The following is a 12,259-nucleotide window of genomic DNA, read 5'->3' as shown; positions in this document are numbered from 1 at the left end:
CATTAATTACAGTAAGGTAGGAAAAAACCTTTCAGTTTTGGGCGCCTGGGTGGCTCAGTTGTTAAGCGTCTGCCTTCGGCTCAGGTCATGATCCCAGGGTCCTGGGATTGAGACCTCACCGCATCAGGCTCCCTGCTCGGCAGGAAGCCTGCTTCTCCCTCTCCCACTCCCCCTGCTTGTGTTCCTGCTCTCGCTGTCTCTCTCTGTCAAATAAATAAATAAAATCTTTAAAAAAACAAAACAACTTTCAGTTTTATAAGAATTTTATACAGAATAGTTTTATACAAAATTTTACCCCAGGGTTATGGCAAGCTGTCCTAATATGTTTCCAAGTAGGTAAAAAAAAAATAAAAAGTCAGAGAACAGTATTAACAAACAGATCAATTAATTACTATATCTATAGCCAATTTAGGTTTTTCATCAAAAAAAGCTACTTTTAAGGTAGAAAAGGGAAAATCTTGAATTATAGTTTAACAGAATTAATTCCACAAAAAGATGTTATATCAAGTAGTATACTCAAAATAAACTTTAAAATCATACTTACTATCTAAACACACTAAAACAGTATCTCTCTCCAACTGTGTTACGTGAATGGAATCTAACTGTTGGCTGCCTTGGAAGGGGAAAAAAAAAACAAAACAGGGTTATTGTTACACAACATGCTTTAGAAACCAGAGCTTAGAAAAGAAACACAAATACTGAATTTTTTCTGTCATTTAAAACTAGTCTTTGAAATTTAACACAGAAACTGTATTTTGTAATTATGTTATCTTTCAAAAAATGTATGTAGGTCAACTTAGAACAGACCTAAGTCCTAAACATAACTAAATGAGCTGAGAAAAACTCAACTTTGCATTTAATTAATACCTCAACTAGTTATAGAAAGGTTACAAACTTAAAATGAAGCCAAGGGTAAATATGAGGAAGAAAGTAAATGCATGCTATGCAACGACTAGATTTTGCTGTGTATTTTATAGTAGCCAGTGGGAGGAGGGAAGCAAGATCAGTTAGGTGAATCACAGCATCTGAAATAAAAATAAGCCAGTAATTCAGAAAAAGCAAAAAGATTAATGAAATTATGATCAGAGAGAAACCTTTCTGGTGTTGGTACATGTGTGTATATGTGTAAGTGGGACTTCTTTATTAAGAGGCCACAGGGTAACATAATGGACAATACTGTCAACAACATCTTTCCAGGAAGCAACTTTCATAACTTTGCTGATATTCATGGGGCTGCTTTGCTAACAGGTGTGATGACATTTTTGTAAAACATTTTGGTAAAACAATTCATTTTAGGCACTCAATTTGCCTGAATGGTCTAGCAAGCATTGAGCAGAGGGGAGGAGCAGAGGGAGAGGGAGAAGCAGACTCCCCGCTGAGCAAGGAGCCCGACGTAGGGCTGGATCCCAGGACCCTGAGATCATGACCTAAGCAGAAGGCAGCTGCTTAACCGACTGAGCCACTCAGGTACCCCTAGAACAGTCATTTTTAATTACATCTCTTTGGGAAGCCCTCTCCCTTAGAAACTGCACATTTCAACATAAACACAACATTTTATATATTACTTTGGGGTTTGTGGACCTTTCAAAAAGCCCATACAAAGTGAAGCATTTAGATCTACAGAACTGAGACCTAAGTCAACATTCCAACATACAGTTTTTCTCAGTAAATCTATATACATGCCTTTATTCAACAAATATTTATTGAGTGCTGATAATATGCTAGGCATCACCCTTGGAGATAAAGACATTGCAATAATAAGTTAAACTAAGACTGAAAGAGTCTTGGAATAGGAGTTCATTTTAACTGGTACAACTGTCGCCAACTCAAGGCCTGACCTCAACAATGAACACAGATGGGAGGCAAAAATGGAGAAGCCTAATAAGGACCACCTCTGCTTGAGGGTGATTTGAATGATTACCCTTAAGCAGAGTTCTGGCTTTCCTCAGAAAGTAATTTTGAGGGGCGCCTGGGTGGCTCAGTCGGTTAAGCATCCGCCTTCAGCTCAGGTCATGATACCAGGGTCCTGGGATTGAGCCCCACATCAGACTCGTTGTTCAACAGGAAGCTTGCTTCTCCCTCTCCTCCCCACTTGTGCTCTCTCTCGCTATCTCTATTGCTATCTCTCTCTCAAATAAACAAAATCTTAAAAAAAAAAAAAAGAAAGTAATTTCGGGTCTGCCTTAATTTTAGCCTAGACAATGTTAAAAGTGGGTAGAATAGTACCCTCAGGCATTAAAAAACAAAGCAACAAAAAAACCCCACAAATTCAAAAGAGGACTAACTAAATGTCTACCCTTTGAGCAATGCAACCTCTTAATATATCATACAGAAGAAAGCGGTTGCAAATACAGATAACTGTATGAAATATCTTGCTCTATACTACTATTATATACTAACGAGTAAAAAAAAATAAAAGTTGGGGCTGTCTGCCAAAAATGATCTTGGTTTTTAAATAAACTGATCTATAACTCTTCTTTTTAGCAGTAACTACGTAATAGAAACATGTTTCTGTTTGGGCTGTTTATATTTCATGATAAAACAAAGTCATTTGCATCTTTCTGTTAGCTATACAGAAGGTGGTGCTTCTAACTCAACTAAAAGCATTTAAACAATAAATTAAGAAGAAAGGTGGAGTATAGGTGGGGTTGGGAGGGTACAGAATACAATCTTATTTTACTGGAAATTATGACTTGGTCCATAAAGAGAGTGATCATAGACAATCCGGTGCATGCTGGAACTGGCTTGTACTGGGTTGTTAAATTTTCAGGAATTTTGTGAGCCACATGACATCAGGTTTGGTAGTTTGAAATATTCCCTTGGTTGGGAGTATTTATACCACAGAAACTGACAACTGCTACAAGTCAGGCTTCTCTGTACCCCAAGTGCCTGTTGTTAAACATTTATCAGAACATCACTGGTTCATATTGATTCTTATTCTCAAAGTGACATTGGTGTGGTTCTACATTAACTTCAATAGCTGGATTGTATAGAGTTCTTGTAATTTAGCCTATAAATGAGCAAAAGATATAGTAAGATATTTAATAAGAACAAGCATCAAACTTGATGCTTGTAACAAATTTCTTCACAAGGTAATAAGAAAATATAACAGTGGTAAGTAATGAAATAGTTCTGACTGAAGATTGCTTGACCTCATATGTAAAAAAAAGACTTGATAAATATAGGGTTACAGATGATCAAATAATATACTAGCACAATAAACAGTAAAATATCCCCTTCATCTCACTTATTATGTAGATTTTTAAAAATTTGTGGTTCATTTGTTCCAATTTTAAAGTTTAAGAATAAACTTCCCAACCTTTTCAGAGCTTTCAATGAGACACATATGATAAATCCTAGGCTAATGAACTATTCTTAAAAAGCGCAAGAGCTATTTCCCAGTAAATGGTAAAGCTTGGAGGTCACACATGAGAAGCTTCTAGTCAAGTCTGAAAAGCACTTGAACCTAATGATTCTAGGAAGTGTGGGGGTAAAAACTTATAGGAAAGAGGTAAATCTCTTTGCTTGAGAAGCTGATAAATTTGAAAAATGTCTTAGAAAATTTAATTATTTAGTAAGTTCAAAAATTAACTGGTAACAACTAAGACCTTGGTATGTCAGGAATCATTAAAATTTTTCTTGGTAAAATAATTTGTATCAATTGCCTCAGGCATTTAGAGATCATAAACAATATGTACATGTTCCTCTGGACTTACTTGGGAAACTATGTTGATTGACTCTTTGAACCAGGCCATGCTAATTGAGCTTATTCTGCTTCTTTTATATGCAAAAGCATCAATATTTTAACATAAGGTTAAAAACACTTACCTGCGCCAATTTCTGTAAACCATGAAGATGCAGAGTTCAAATTGATTGTCTCAAACTGAACAACCTGATTCGATTCAGTGCCCTTGCTAATAGCTACACAGACCATAGGATATTCCTGTTCTGGTATTACCAGCATTTCAAAAACATTCAAAGGACTTGGCAAAGGAAAATCAAAGTGCTGCAAAAAATAAACAACAGAAATATACTTTAGAAACAATCTGCCCATTCATACTGTTGAATAAAGCCAAAAGAAAGGCTTTCATTTTCTCCTTGATTGATCTTTTAAAAAATGACTACCTCTAAAATGATCATGATAAGGTTGAGTTCTCTATAAAAATATGTTTTAGAGAATTGGCCAGATACATCTTTACGGCTGTGATGCTTCTGTAAGTTTACTAACATAAGTTACAGAGGAAACCTTAACAAGAATACAAAAAGCCCTAACCCAAGTAAACACCCATAAATAACTGTAAATGTGCGGAGTAGCATAGTAGCATTGAGATCATATAATTTTAAGCATTTTATTTTTATTTTGGGGGGGGAGGGGCAGGCAGAGAGGGAGAGAGAATCTTATGCAGGCTCTATGTTCAGCGCGGTGCCCGACATGGGGCTTCATCTCAAGACCCTGACATCATGACCTGAGCCAAAATCAAGAGTCTGATACTCAACCAAATGAGCCACCCAGGCACCCTGAGATCATACAATTTTAGCTTCAGTAATACACTAGGGTTTTCTAAAGAAGAAAACTATAAACAAAGTAATACATACCTTTATCAACATGAATTTCTGCATTGGCTCATACCACTGAAGTAAAACAATTCCAGACTGTAAAGCTCCACAGAGGTATTTATGTCCTGTGTAAGGGTTTCTGACTGGAAAGAAACAAAGCAAAACAGACACAACCAAAACACTGAACACCTTGATATGAAAACATAATTAGTTTAGTTCATTAAAAGCAACAACTGAGTTATGCTCATTTAAGAGCTAACTCACTTTCTTTATAAAGGCAGTGCTGATATATCGGAAAAACAATGAAATGTGGCTTGCCATTGATACCAAAATATGGATGGAAGAAACTATCTGAAGTGATTATTTAGCTGATAAAGAAAAATGATTGTTTCTATTCACGAGGATGATAAGAATAAGTAAAGAAAAATGATGTTTTTTCTTCTGGCTTTGTTACCCTTTCCTTTTCACTTTCTTATCTCAATTTTGACTTATATACAATTACTTCTAAACATCTTCAATAGACTAGGCTGTTAGACATCTTCAATAGAATAGGAACCTGCTACAAGGGACAATATTTTAAGCACTAAAACACCTAAAAACCTTCTACAAGGGACAGTATTTTAAGCACTAAAACACCTAGAATGAAACCTAAAGAGCTGTTTTTTAAGTAAACTAACTGAAACAGAAAGTCTAGGAAGCAACTGAAATCTATGATTTCATCTTTGGTATAGTGGTTTACTTAAGGCAAGATGAAAATAACTATTTTACATTTTACTAAAGATGTAACTTTCTTGACTCAAATCTATAAAAAAATCCTAATTGGTCTTTCCTTCTCCCCAGTTTGACTCCCACCAACAATTATATATATTGATTATAAGAGTAGTTATTTGCAAATAAGCTGTATCTTAATATATTTACGAGTTTATATCTTAAGACTGTAAGCTTCTAAGACCTTTCTTGAGTCATAGATCTTGGGAATCTGATAACAGATATGGACCTGATTCTCCCTGGAAAAATGCTTATGAAATTTGTTTATAACTAAGAAACCATGTAGCATGAAGATCAATGAGTAAGCTCATTGCTTCAACAAATAGAATTAAAGATTTTTTTTTTTTAAAGATTTTATTTATTTATTTGACAGAGAGAGAGATAGCTAGAGCAGGAACACAAGCAGGGGGAGTGGGAGAGGGAGAGGCAGGCTTCCTGCTGAGCAGGGAGCCCGATGTGGGACTCGATCCCAGGACCCCAGGATCATGACCTGAGCCGAAGGCAGACGCTTAACGACTGAGCCACCCAGGCACCCCAACAAATAGAATTAAACGGGAAGTTAAGAGCCCAGGATCTGAAGTCATGGACTGGGTCTGATCCCAGGTTCTGTTTCTTACTAGCAACATAACAAATATCATGGGGTTGATTGAGGGTTAAATGAGGTAAAATAATTATATAGTAAAAAATTTAACGTTGCTCCAAAAGAAGTCTGGCCTTTGTCCCCCCTTTTGGGAGGTAATCTCTAAGCCTCAGGAATGTCATGTTTGATAGGAGTGTCTTCTGTTTGCCTGGGGCCTCAGGTCACTGAATAGTCTAACAATATGATTTCAAGTGGGGGCTTGCAACACTGGACATTCTTAGGGGAAGGACAGTCATGACAAAAAAACCAGCAATGTGATTTAGGATACAGGCTTTGGGTCATGCAGTATCAAATGACCTTCAGAGGGATTGGATATTGAGATCAGCCATGTGGACAATCAAGCCTCTGTGAGGGGAGCCCTAATAAAAACTCTGAGTACTGAGGTTGGAGTATGCTCCCTGGATGGCAATGCTCCAATGTGTATTGTCACACACCACTGCCAGAAAAGTAACACTGTCCATTACTCCACGGGGAGAGAACAGCAGAAGCTCTATGTTTGGTGCTATTCCCAGACTCTGCCCTACGCCCGTCTTCTCTTGGCTGATTTTAATTTCTATCCCTTCCCTGTAACAAATCGTTAACTATGAGTATAACCACTTTCAGTGAGTTCTGAGTCTTCTAGAGAATTTTTTAACATGAGGGTGGTTTTGGAAACCTCCCAAACTTGCAATTGGTGTCAGAAGAGGGTGGTCTTGTGTGGACTGTTCCCTCTAACTTCATAGTTAGCTAAACTCCTATGATAATGTTCGTAAAGCACGAAGCTGTAATGGCTATATAAATGCAAATGTTAAATAAACGGTAAACTAGGATCTTAGCAGAGATACAGCCTCAGGGAGTATGGTTAAAAAACTCTAGGGACACTACGCTCTGAGAAAGCATTAGGACTGTTCTCTCCAACCATTTTTATGCCATGTCCTGCCACACAGTCTTGTGCTTCAGTGGCCCCTTAACTACTTATTAAAAACAAATATAAAGCCTACCTTCCTTCCTATTTGATACTATAAGACTCTCCATAGTTTTAAAGAATTTTAAGAATGTTCAAACTTCTAATCATCCAGTTTGAGAAACAGTGTTTACTCACCTATGCAACATTTGTGGCAGCCTTTTGTGTCAGGAATCTTTGTTGTTAAAGCGAACTTTCTGAAACATAGGACAAGGTAAACGTACTCTACTGCAGTGGCTCCCAATGATTTGTGACCTGGCTACACCGAAGCCAGTCAAGGAGCTTTACAAAACCAGTCGTAAACTCTGACCCCCAAACTACCTGATTCTCTAGGAATGAGACAGGGCCTGGGAATCTATATTTATAAAACTTCTATAGGTGGTTCTCCTGGACAGTCAAGCTAAGGAAACACTGATCTTTTGAATTCTATATAAAGTGCACTTTAGTGTAAACTACCTTTCAGAATTAAAACAAAGGAAGTTTTTTAGTGGGCAAGGAAAACTGGTTATTTTAAAAATAGATATTAATGCCCCTCACTCCCAAAAGAATTAAAATATTTTGTACCTTGGTAGTATGCGGTCTGGAAACCTATGAGTTTGAATATGGGCAGCTAATCCTGGTTTTTTGGCTTGTTCAAACAAAGCTATAAGGTTATGAGAGTAGAGTTGAAAGGTTTTTCCTATAAAAGAAAAACATGTTATTTTTATTAGAATCTTTCACAGCAGAAAAACAAGAATTTTCAAGCAAAAGAAAACATAATTACCTTCTAAAATAAAGGAGTCCAGAAATGTGCAAAGAGCCAAGTAAAATAGAAAAACATATGAAAAAACAAAAAACAAAAACCCAGTTAATACATTTTGAAAGATAACAGAGTTTTAAGAAAGTAGATAATTATGTTTCCTAATATAGGAATTAGGTATATTTTAATTAACAGATGATCTGGGCAGAATATATATAAGCTTTAATGAAGCCAGCACAAAAAGAAAAAACGGTTAAACACTGTTGTACAGGGGACTGAGTTATAATGATGCACATGTGAATATTTTAGTATAACACAGGAAATTCTGTAAAACTGTATTATATTATCTCTCTGGGATAGACCCATTTATCAAGAATTTATCAAATTACCTTGGTTTAAAATTGTGAATGAAGTCTTAAATATAACAACAGATTAAAATACTAAGAAAAGCAAAGCAAACTAATATTATATGCCATAATACCAGGATAATGGGGCTACAATTTCCATATAATCAAAACCACAGGTGTGTTAAGCAGGGGGAGATAAGGGAAACATCTACTGACTCCTTATTATACACGCTATAGTACCATAACAACACAGAACAAGTATTTATCATTTTACTATTAGGAAACATAAATATACAGTTGACCCCTGAACATGAGTTTGAACTCTGTGGGTCTGCTTATATGTGAACTTTCTAAAAAATAAGTACAGTACAGTACCGTTAATGTATTTTCTTTATGATTTTCTTAAATTCTTTTCTCTAGCTTACTTTATTGTAAGAATATAGTATATAAAACATTTAACATATAAAAGTGTGGTAATCAACTGTTTATGTTATTGATAAGGCTTCCAGTCAACAGTAGGCTATTAGTACTGAAGTTTTTGGAGAGTCGTAAGTTATAGGGATTTTCAAGTGCTCTGGGAGTCAGCAACCCTAACCTCTGCATTATTCAAGGGTCAACTGTATATGAAATAGTCTTATGATACAGTATTGAGTCTTATCCTCAACAAAATTCCCGCATTTTCTTAGAATGAAAACATTCTGCCTAACACCATACCACACCCTACCTCTCTCCATTCCCCCCTATATTAGCTAGCAAGGCAGCTAAATACACATGTATATGTATGTGTGCACGTCCACACAAACGCAGACCCTCAGGCAGAATAATGTTTTTGCCTATTGAGCTTTGCCACTTACCTGCATTCAGTTTTATGGGTCATATTAACTAGAATATAGAAATAACTAATTTATAGGCTAACTTTTCCCTGTTTTCCTATAGTTATTTTATAAATATATAAAATGTATTCTGTGTGGTTTGTAAGCTTATATCCAAAGGCAGGAATGAGCAGTAAGAGGAAAGTGATTTTACATGTATGCAAATCAGAATTGTTAAAACACAATTGGGTTTAAATTTATTTTTATAATAGCATATATTATTATTTTGGTAAACAAAAAAAAATTGGGGGAAGCATAATTAAAATCAAAATGATTCAGTACTTTTTCAAGGACCCCAGCTCTTTAGAAGTCATTTATGCACAATCAAATAATATGTTCTTTGTAAACACTGTCATCAGCTCATATATACAAATTTCTGAAGAATCTCTATTAGGCAATGGTTAGTGGAAGAGTTCAAGTTATACACACCCAGTTAAAATTATAAAAATGATATTTCTTAAATTAGGCCACAATTCACAATGATCCACCTATCAGTAAGGCTGTGTATCAGTACTGATGCTTTAAAGCATAAGTAGCGGAAAGGTACCAAAAAGCCTGACAGTACAGTAAATAAGAGCTGGGATATAACACTCACATACAGAGAAGAAATGAAAAAAATTTAAGAAATACTAAAATAATTAATTATTTTAAGCAGAGAGAGGGGTGAATGCTATTTTAATAGCTGACAGCATTAGGATTATTAAGAGACAGAGAGAGATAATTAATTATCTTCTACTCTACTATCAGAATGAAAGTAAGCAGCAAACCTCTAGGTAGTCACTTACATCTAAAATGTAAGAAAATAGGTTTTCGTAGGTAAGAATCGGGGGAAAAAAAAATACAACCCAAAATACCACCTACCCTGCCTCCCAACAACAACCAAAAAGAAAAACACAAAACCACAATTAGAAGAGACTGCTCTGGAATGAACTTGTTTGTAAGAGTTTAAAACATCAGTCTAAAATGGTTATACCATCTGATCCATAATAACATGAATGCTGTCAGCAAACACCCGTGTAAGCCTTCACTGTGTAAGCTAAGTGCTCGAGATCATCTCATTTAATCCGCACCGCAGCCTCATAAGGCTGGTATTGTTTCCATCATCCTCATTTTACAGTTAAGGAAACTGAGGCTGAGAGAGAGTGACTTGTTCAAGATCACAGAGAAAGGAAGCAACTATATCCTCTGATACTTTCCCTTCAACTGTTAATTCTCCATGGAAGGCCAATGGTGCTGGGATAGTTGACGGGGAAGGAGTCTGAGCAGAAGTGGACGGCCTCAGGTGACAATCACTGTGATAGTCCTCAGGTGTTTAGGTCCTGGGCAGGTTTGGGAAGTGCTACCTTCACCGAACACAGGTCCTTTCTCAAGGTTTCTTTCCATTCTAAGTTGGTAGAAAACATCTACAAGTCTCAAAGTTACTATACTATAGTTACCCAAAGTAACAAATAACATTTAAAAATACTGTATATTAAAATTACATTTCTCTTGTGTCAACTATACTTCAATTAAAAAATTGTGTATCTCTCCTTGTCTATGGTTTACTTTTCATATTAGTTTTGTTATATACATACCTGATAATGACATTAAAGTATTATTGATAACATAGAGCCAAGTACATTTCCGTGGAAATAACTATAAAGAAAAAAAGGTAATTAAAATTCTCCAATTTTCATTCCCTTATGCTTTAACTTCCAAATCCCAACAGTCTGAAATAGCATAAAAATAACTATTTTCTATCTTTTAGTAAATTACCAAAACTTTACAGGGAAAAAAAATCCTGTAACATGAACATGAAAAGAGTACAATTTCACCTCCTTAAATATTTAAATCATAATAATTAAAACTGAGGCCCATAAAAATTTAAAATTGAAAGATTTCTTTTATTCAATATACTCAAACTAATTTCTTGAGTTAAAAGTCCTAAGTTACCTGTTCCATCGTTGCCTCATGTAGCTCATTGAGATTCAATGTGTAAATACCATCTTCAGTTCCAAAAATGATGTACTGATCTAAAATAGTTGAAATAAATCACCAGAATTTACTATAATTTTCTAAAATAATTCAATAAAATGTCTTTATACTTTAATGGTTTTTTTTTAAAAAAAGATTTTATTTATTTATTTAGAGAGTGCACGAGTGGGAAGAGGGGCAGAGGGAGAGAAAGAATCTCCAGCAGACTTCACACTGAGCTCAGAGCCCAACGATGGGCTCGATCCCAAGACCCTGAGATCATGCCCTGAGCCAAAATCAAGAGTCAGACACTTAACAGACTGATCCACCCAGGTATCCCTTTAATGGTATTGAGAATTAGATAGCCACAGCCAAAGAAAAATTATTTTCTAAAATTCATGCCATCTTCTATACCTCTTTCTCCAATTCTGATCTCATTTTTTAAAAGCAGATATATTCTGTTACTCATTCACTCTGGCTTTATCTCTCTTTTTTTTTTAAAGATTTTATTTATTTGTCAGAGAGATAGTGTGCACAAGTGGGGTGGGAGGGCAGCAGGCAGAGAGAGAAGCAGGCTCCCCACTGAGCAAGGAGCCCAATGCTGGACTCAATCCCAGGAGGCTGGGATCATGACCTGAGCCTAAGGCAGCCACTTAACCGGCTGAGCCACCCAGGCGTCCCTTGGCTTTATCTTACTTAACTTATATAATCCTTCCTTTCAACATAACTATCATGTCTTAAAATTTTTCATTATAGCTATATATTTTTGCCAGATATCTCAAATACTCTTGGGAGAAGGAAACTATAAATTAAAAAGAAATTATAAATCATGACACACCAGAAGCGATAAGCACACATAGTGTCCAGATCTTGGTTCCTAAATACTACCTTCCACTAAAAAGAACCAGGGCTGCTTGGAAAAGATGGATTCCAATTCTGGGGCAAGGAAAGCGTAAGATGTGCCTAGAAATCCTGCTGTGCCAGAAAGTAACGAAGTGACCAAATGTTAAATAAAAGAACATAGGAACTCGCACTGCTCAAAAATTCTGGGACAATTTAAGTGCTAAAATTAATAATAGATCATATCTCACTGAATAAAAAATAATTCATAAGCTTAAACTAACACATGTACATTAATAAATGGGAAAGAAGGGAAATTGTCTGTAGATTTCAATGGATTGTCAATGGACTATCAATAAATGCTAAAACCAGTTGGTGAAAGTCTAATGAACAAGAGGATATTTATATAGTCTCAATGTATTCCATACTACTTATTAATCACCTTAGGAAATTAAGTAATTACTAATTAATTACAAACAAAAAAAAGTAACTTGACAGTGGAGAAAGCTAGTGAATACCACCTTAACCAGCTGATCAATGTTAGTATCACTGGTACTTGGACAAGCTCATAGAACGTGCCTTCTGATAGGATGCACCGAG

The 12,259-nt window shown here is 35.7% G+C and overlaps 1 protein-coding gene across 4 annotated transcripts in view; it reads right to left on the bottom strand.

The window, feature by feature from the left end:
- Positions 1-12,259, bottom strand: part of MAP4K5 (mitogen-activated protein kinase kinase kinase kinase 5) — a 109,538-nt gene that overhangs the window by 10,475 nt on the left and 86,804 nt on the right. For all 4 annotated transcript variants that reach the window (XM_081830539.1, XM_031025696.2, XM_081830540.1 and 1 more), the window contains 7 exons: positions 10,799-10,878; positions 10,441-10,501; positions 7,473-7,587; positions 7,047-7,105; positions 4,597-4,700; positions 3,829-4,006; positions 545-613 (listed from right to left, as the gene is read on the bottom strand). In XM_081830539.1, the coding sequence (XP_081686665.1) occupies positions 545-613; positions 3,829-4,006; positions 4,597-4,700; positions 7,047-7,105; positions 7,473-7,587; positions 10,441-10,501; positions 10,799-10,878 (666 nt within the window). The remainder of the gene's footprint in view (positions 1-544; positions 614-3,828; positions 4,007-4,596; positions 4,701-7,046; positions 7,106-7,472; positions 7,588-10,440; positions 10,502-10,798; positions 10,879-12,259) is intronic.

Source organism: Leptonychotes weddellii, chromosome 9 (genome assembly GCF_054177405.1).
Source record: "Leptonychotes weddellii isolate Sample4059 chromosome 9, ASM5417740v2, whole genome shotgun sequence".
Taxonomy (NCBI): domain Eukaryota; kingdom Metazoa; phylum Chordata; class Mammalia; order Carnivora; family Phocidae; genus Leptonychotes; species Leptonychotes weddellii.
Note: the sequence above shows the minus strand (reverse complement) of the source record. Positions and strands in the feature narration are given on the sequence as shown.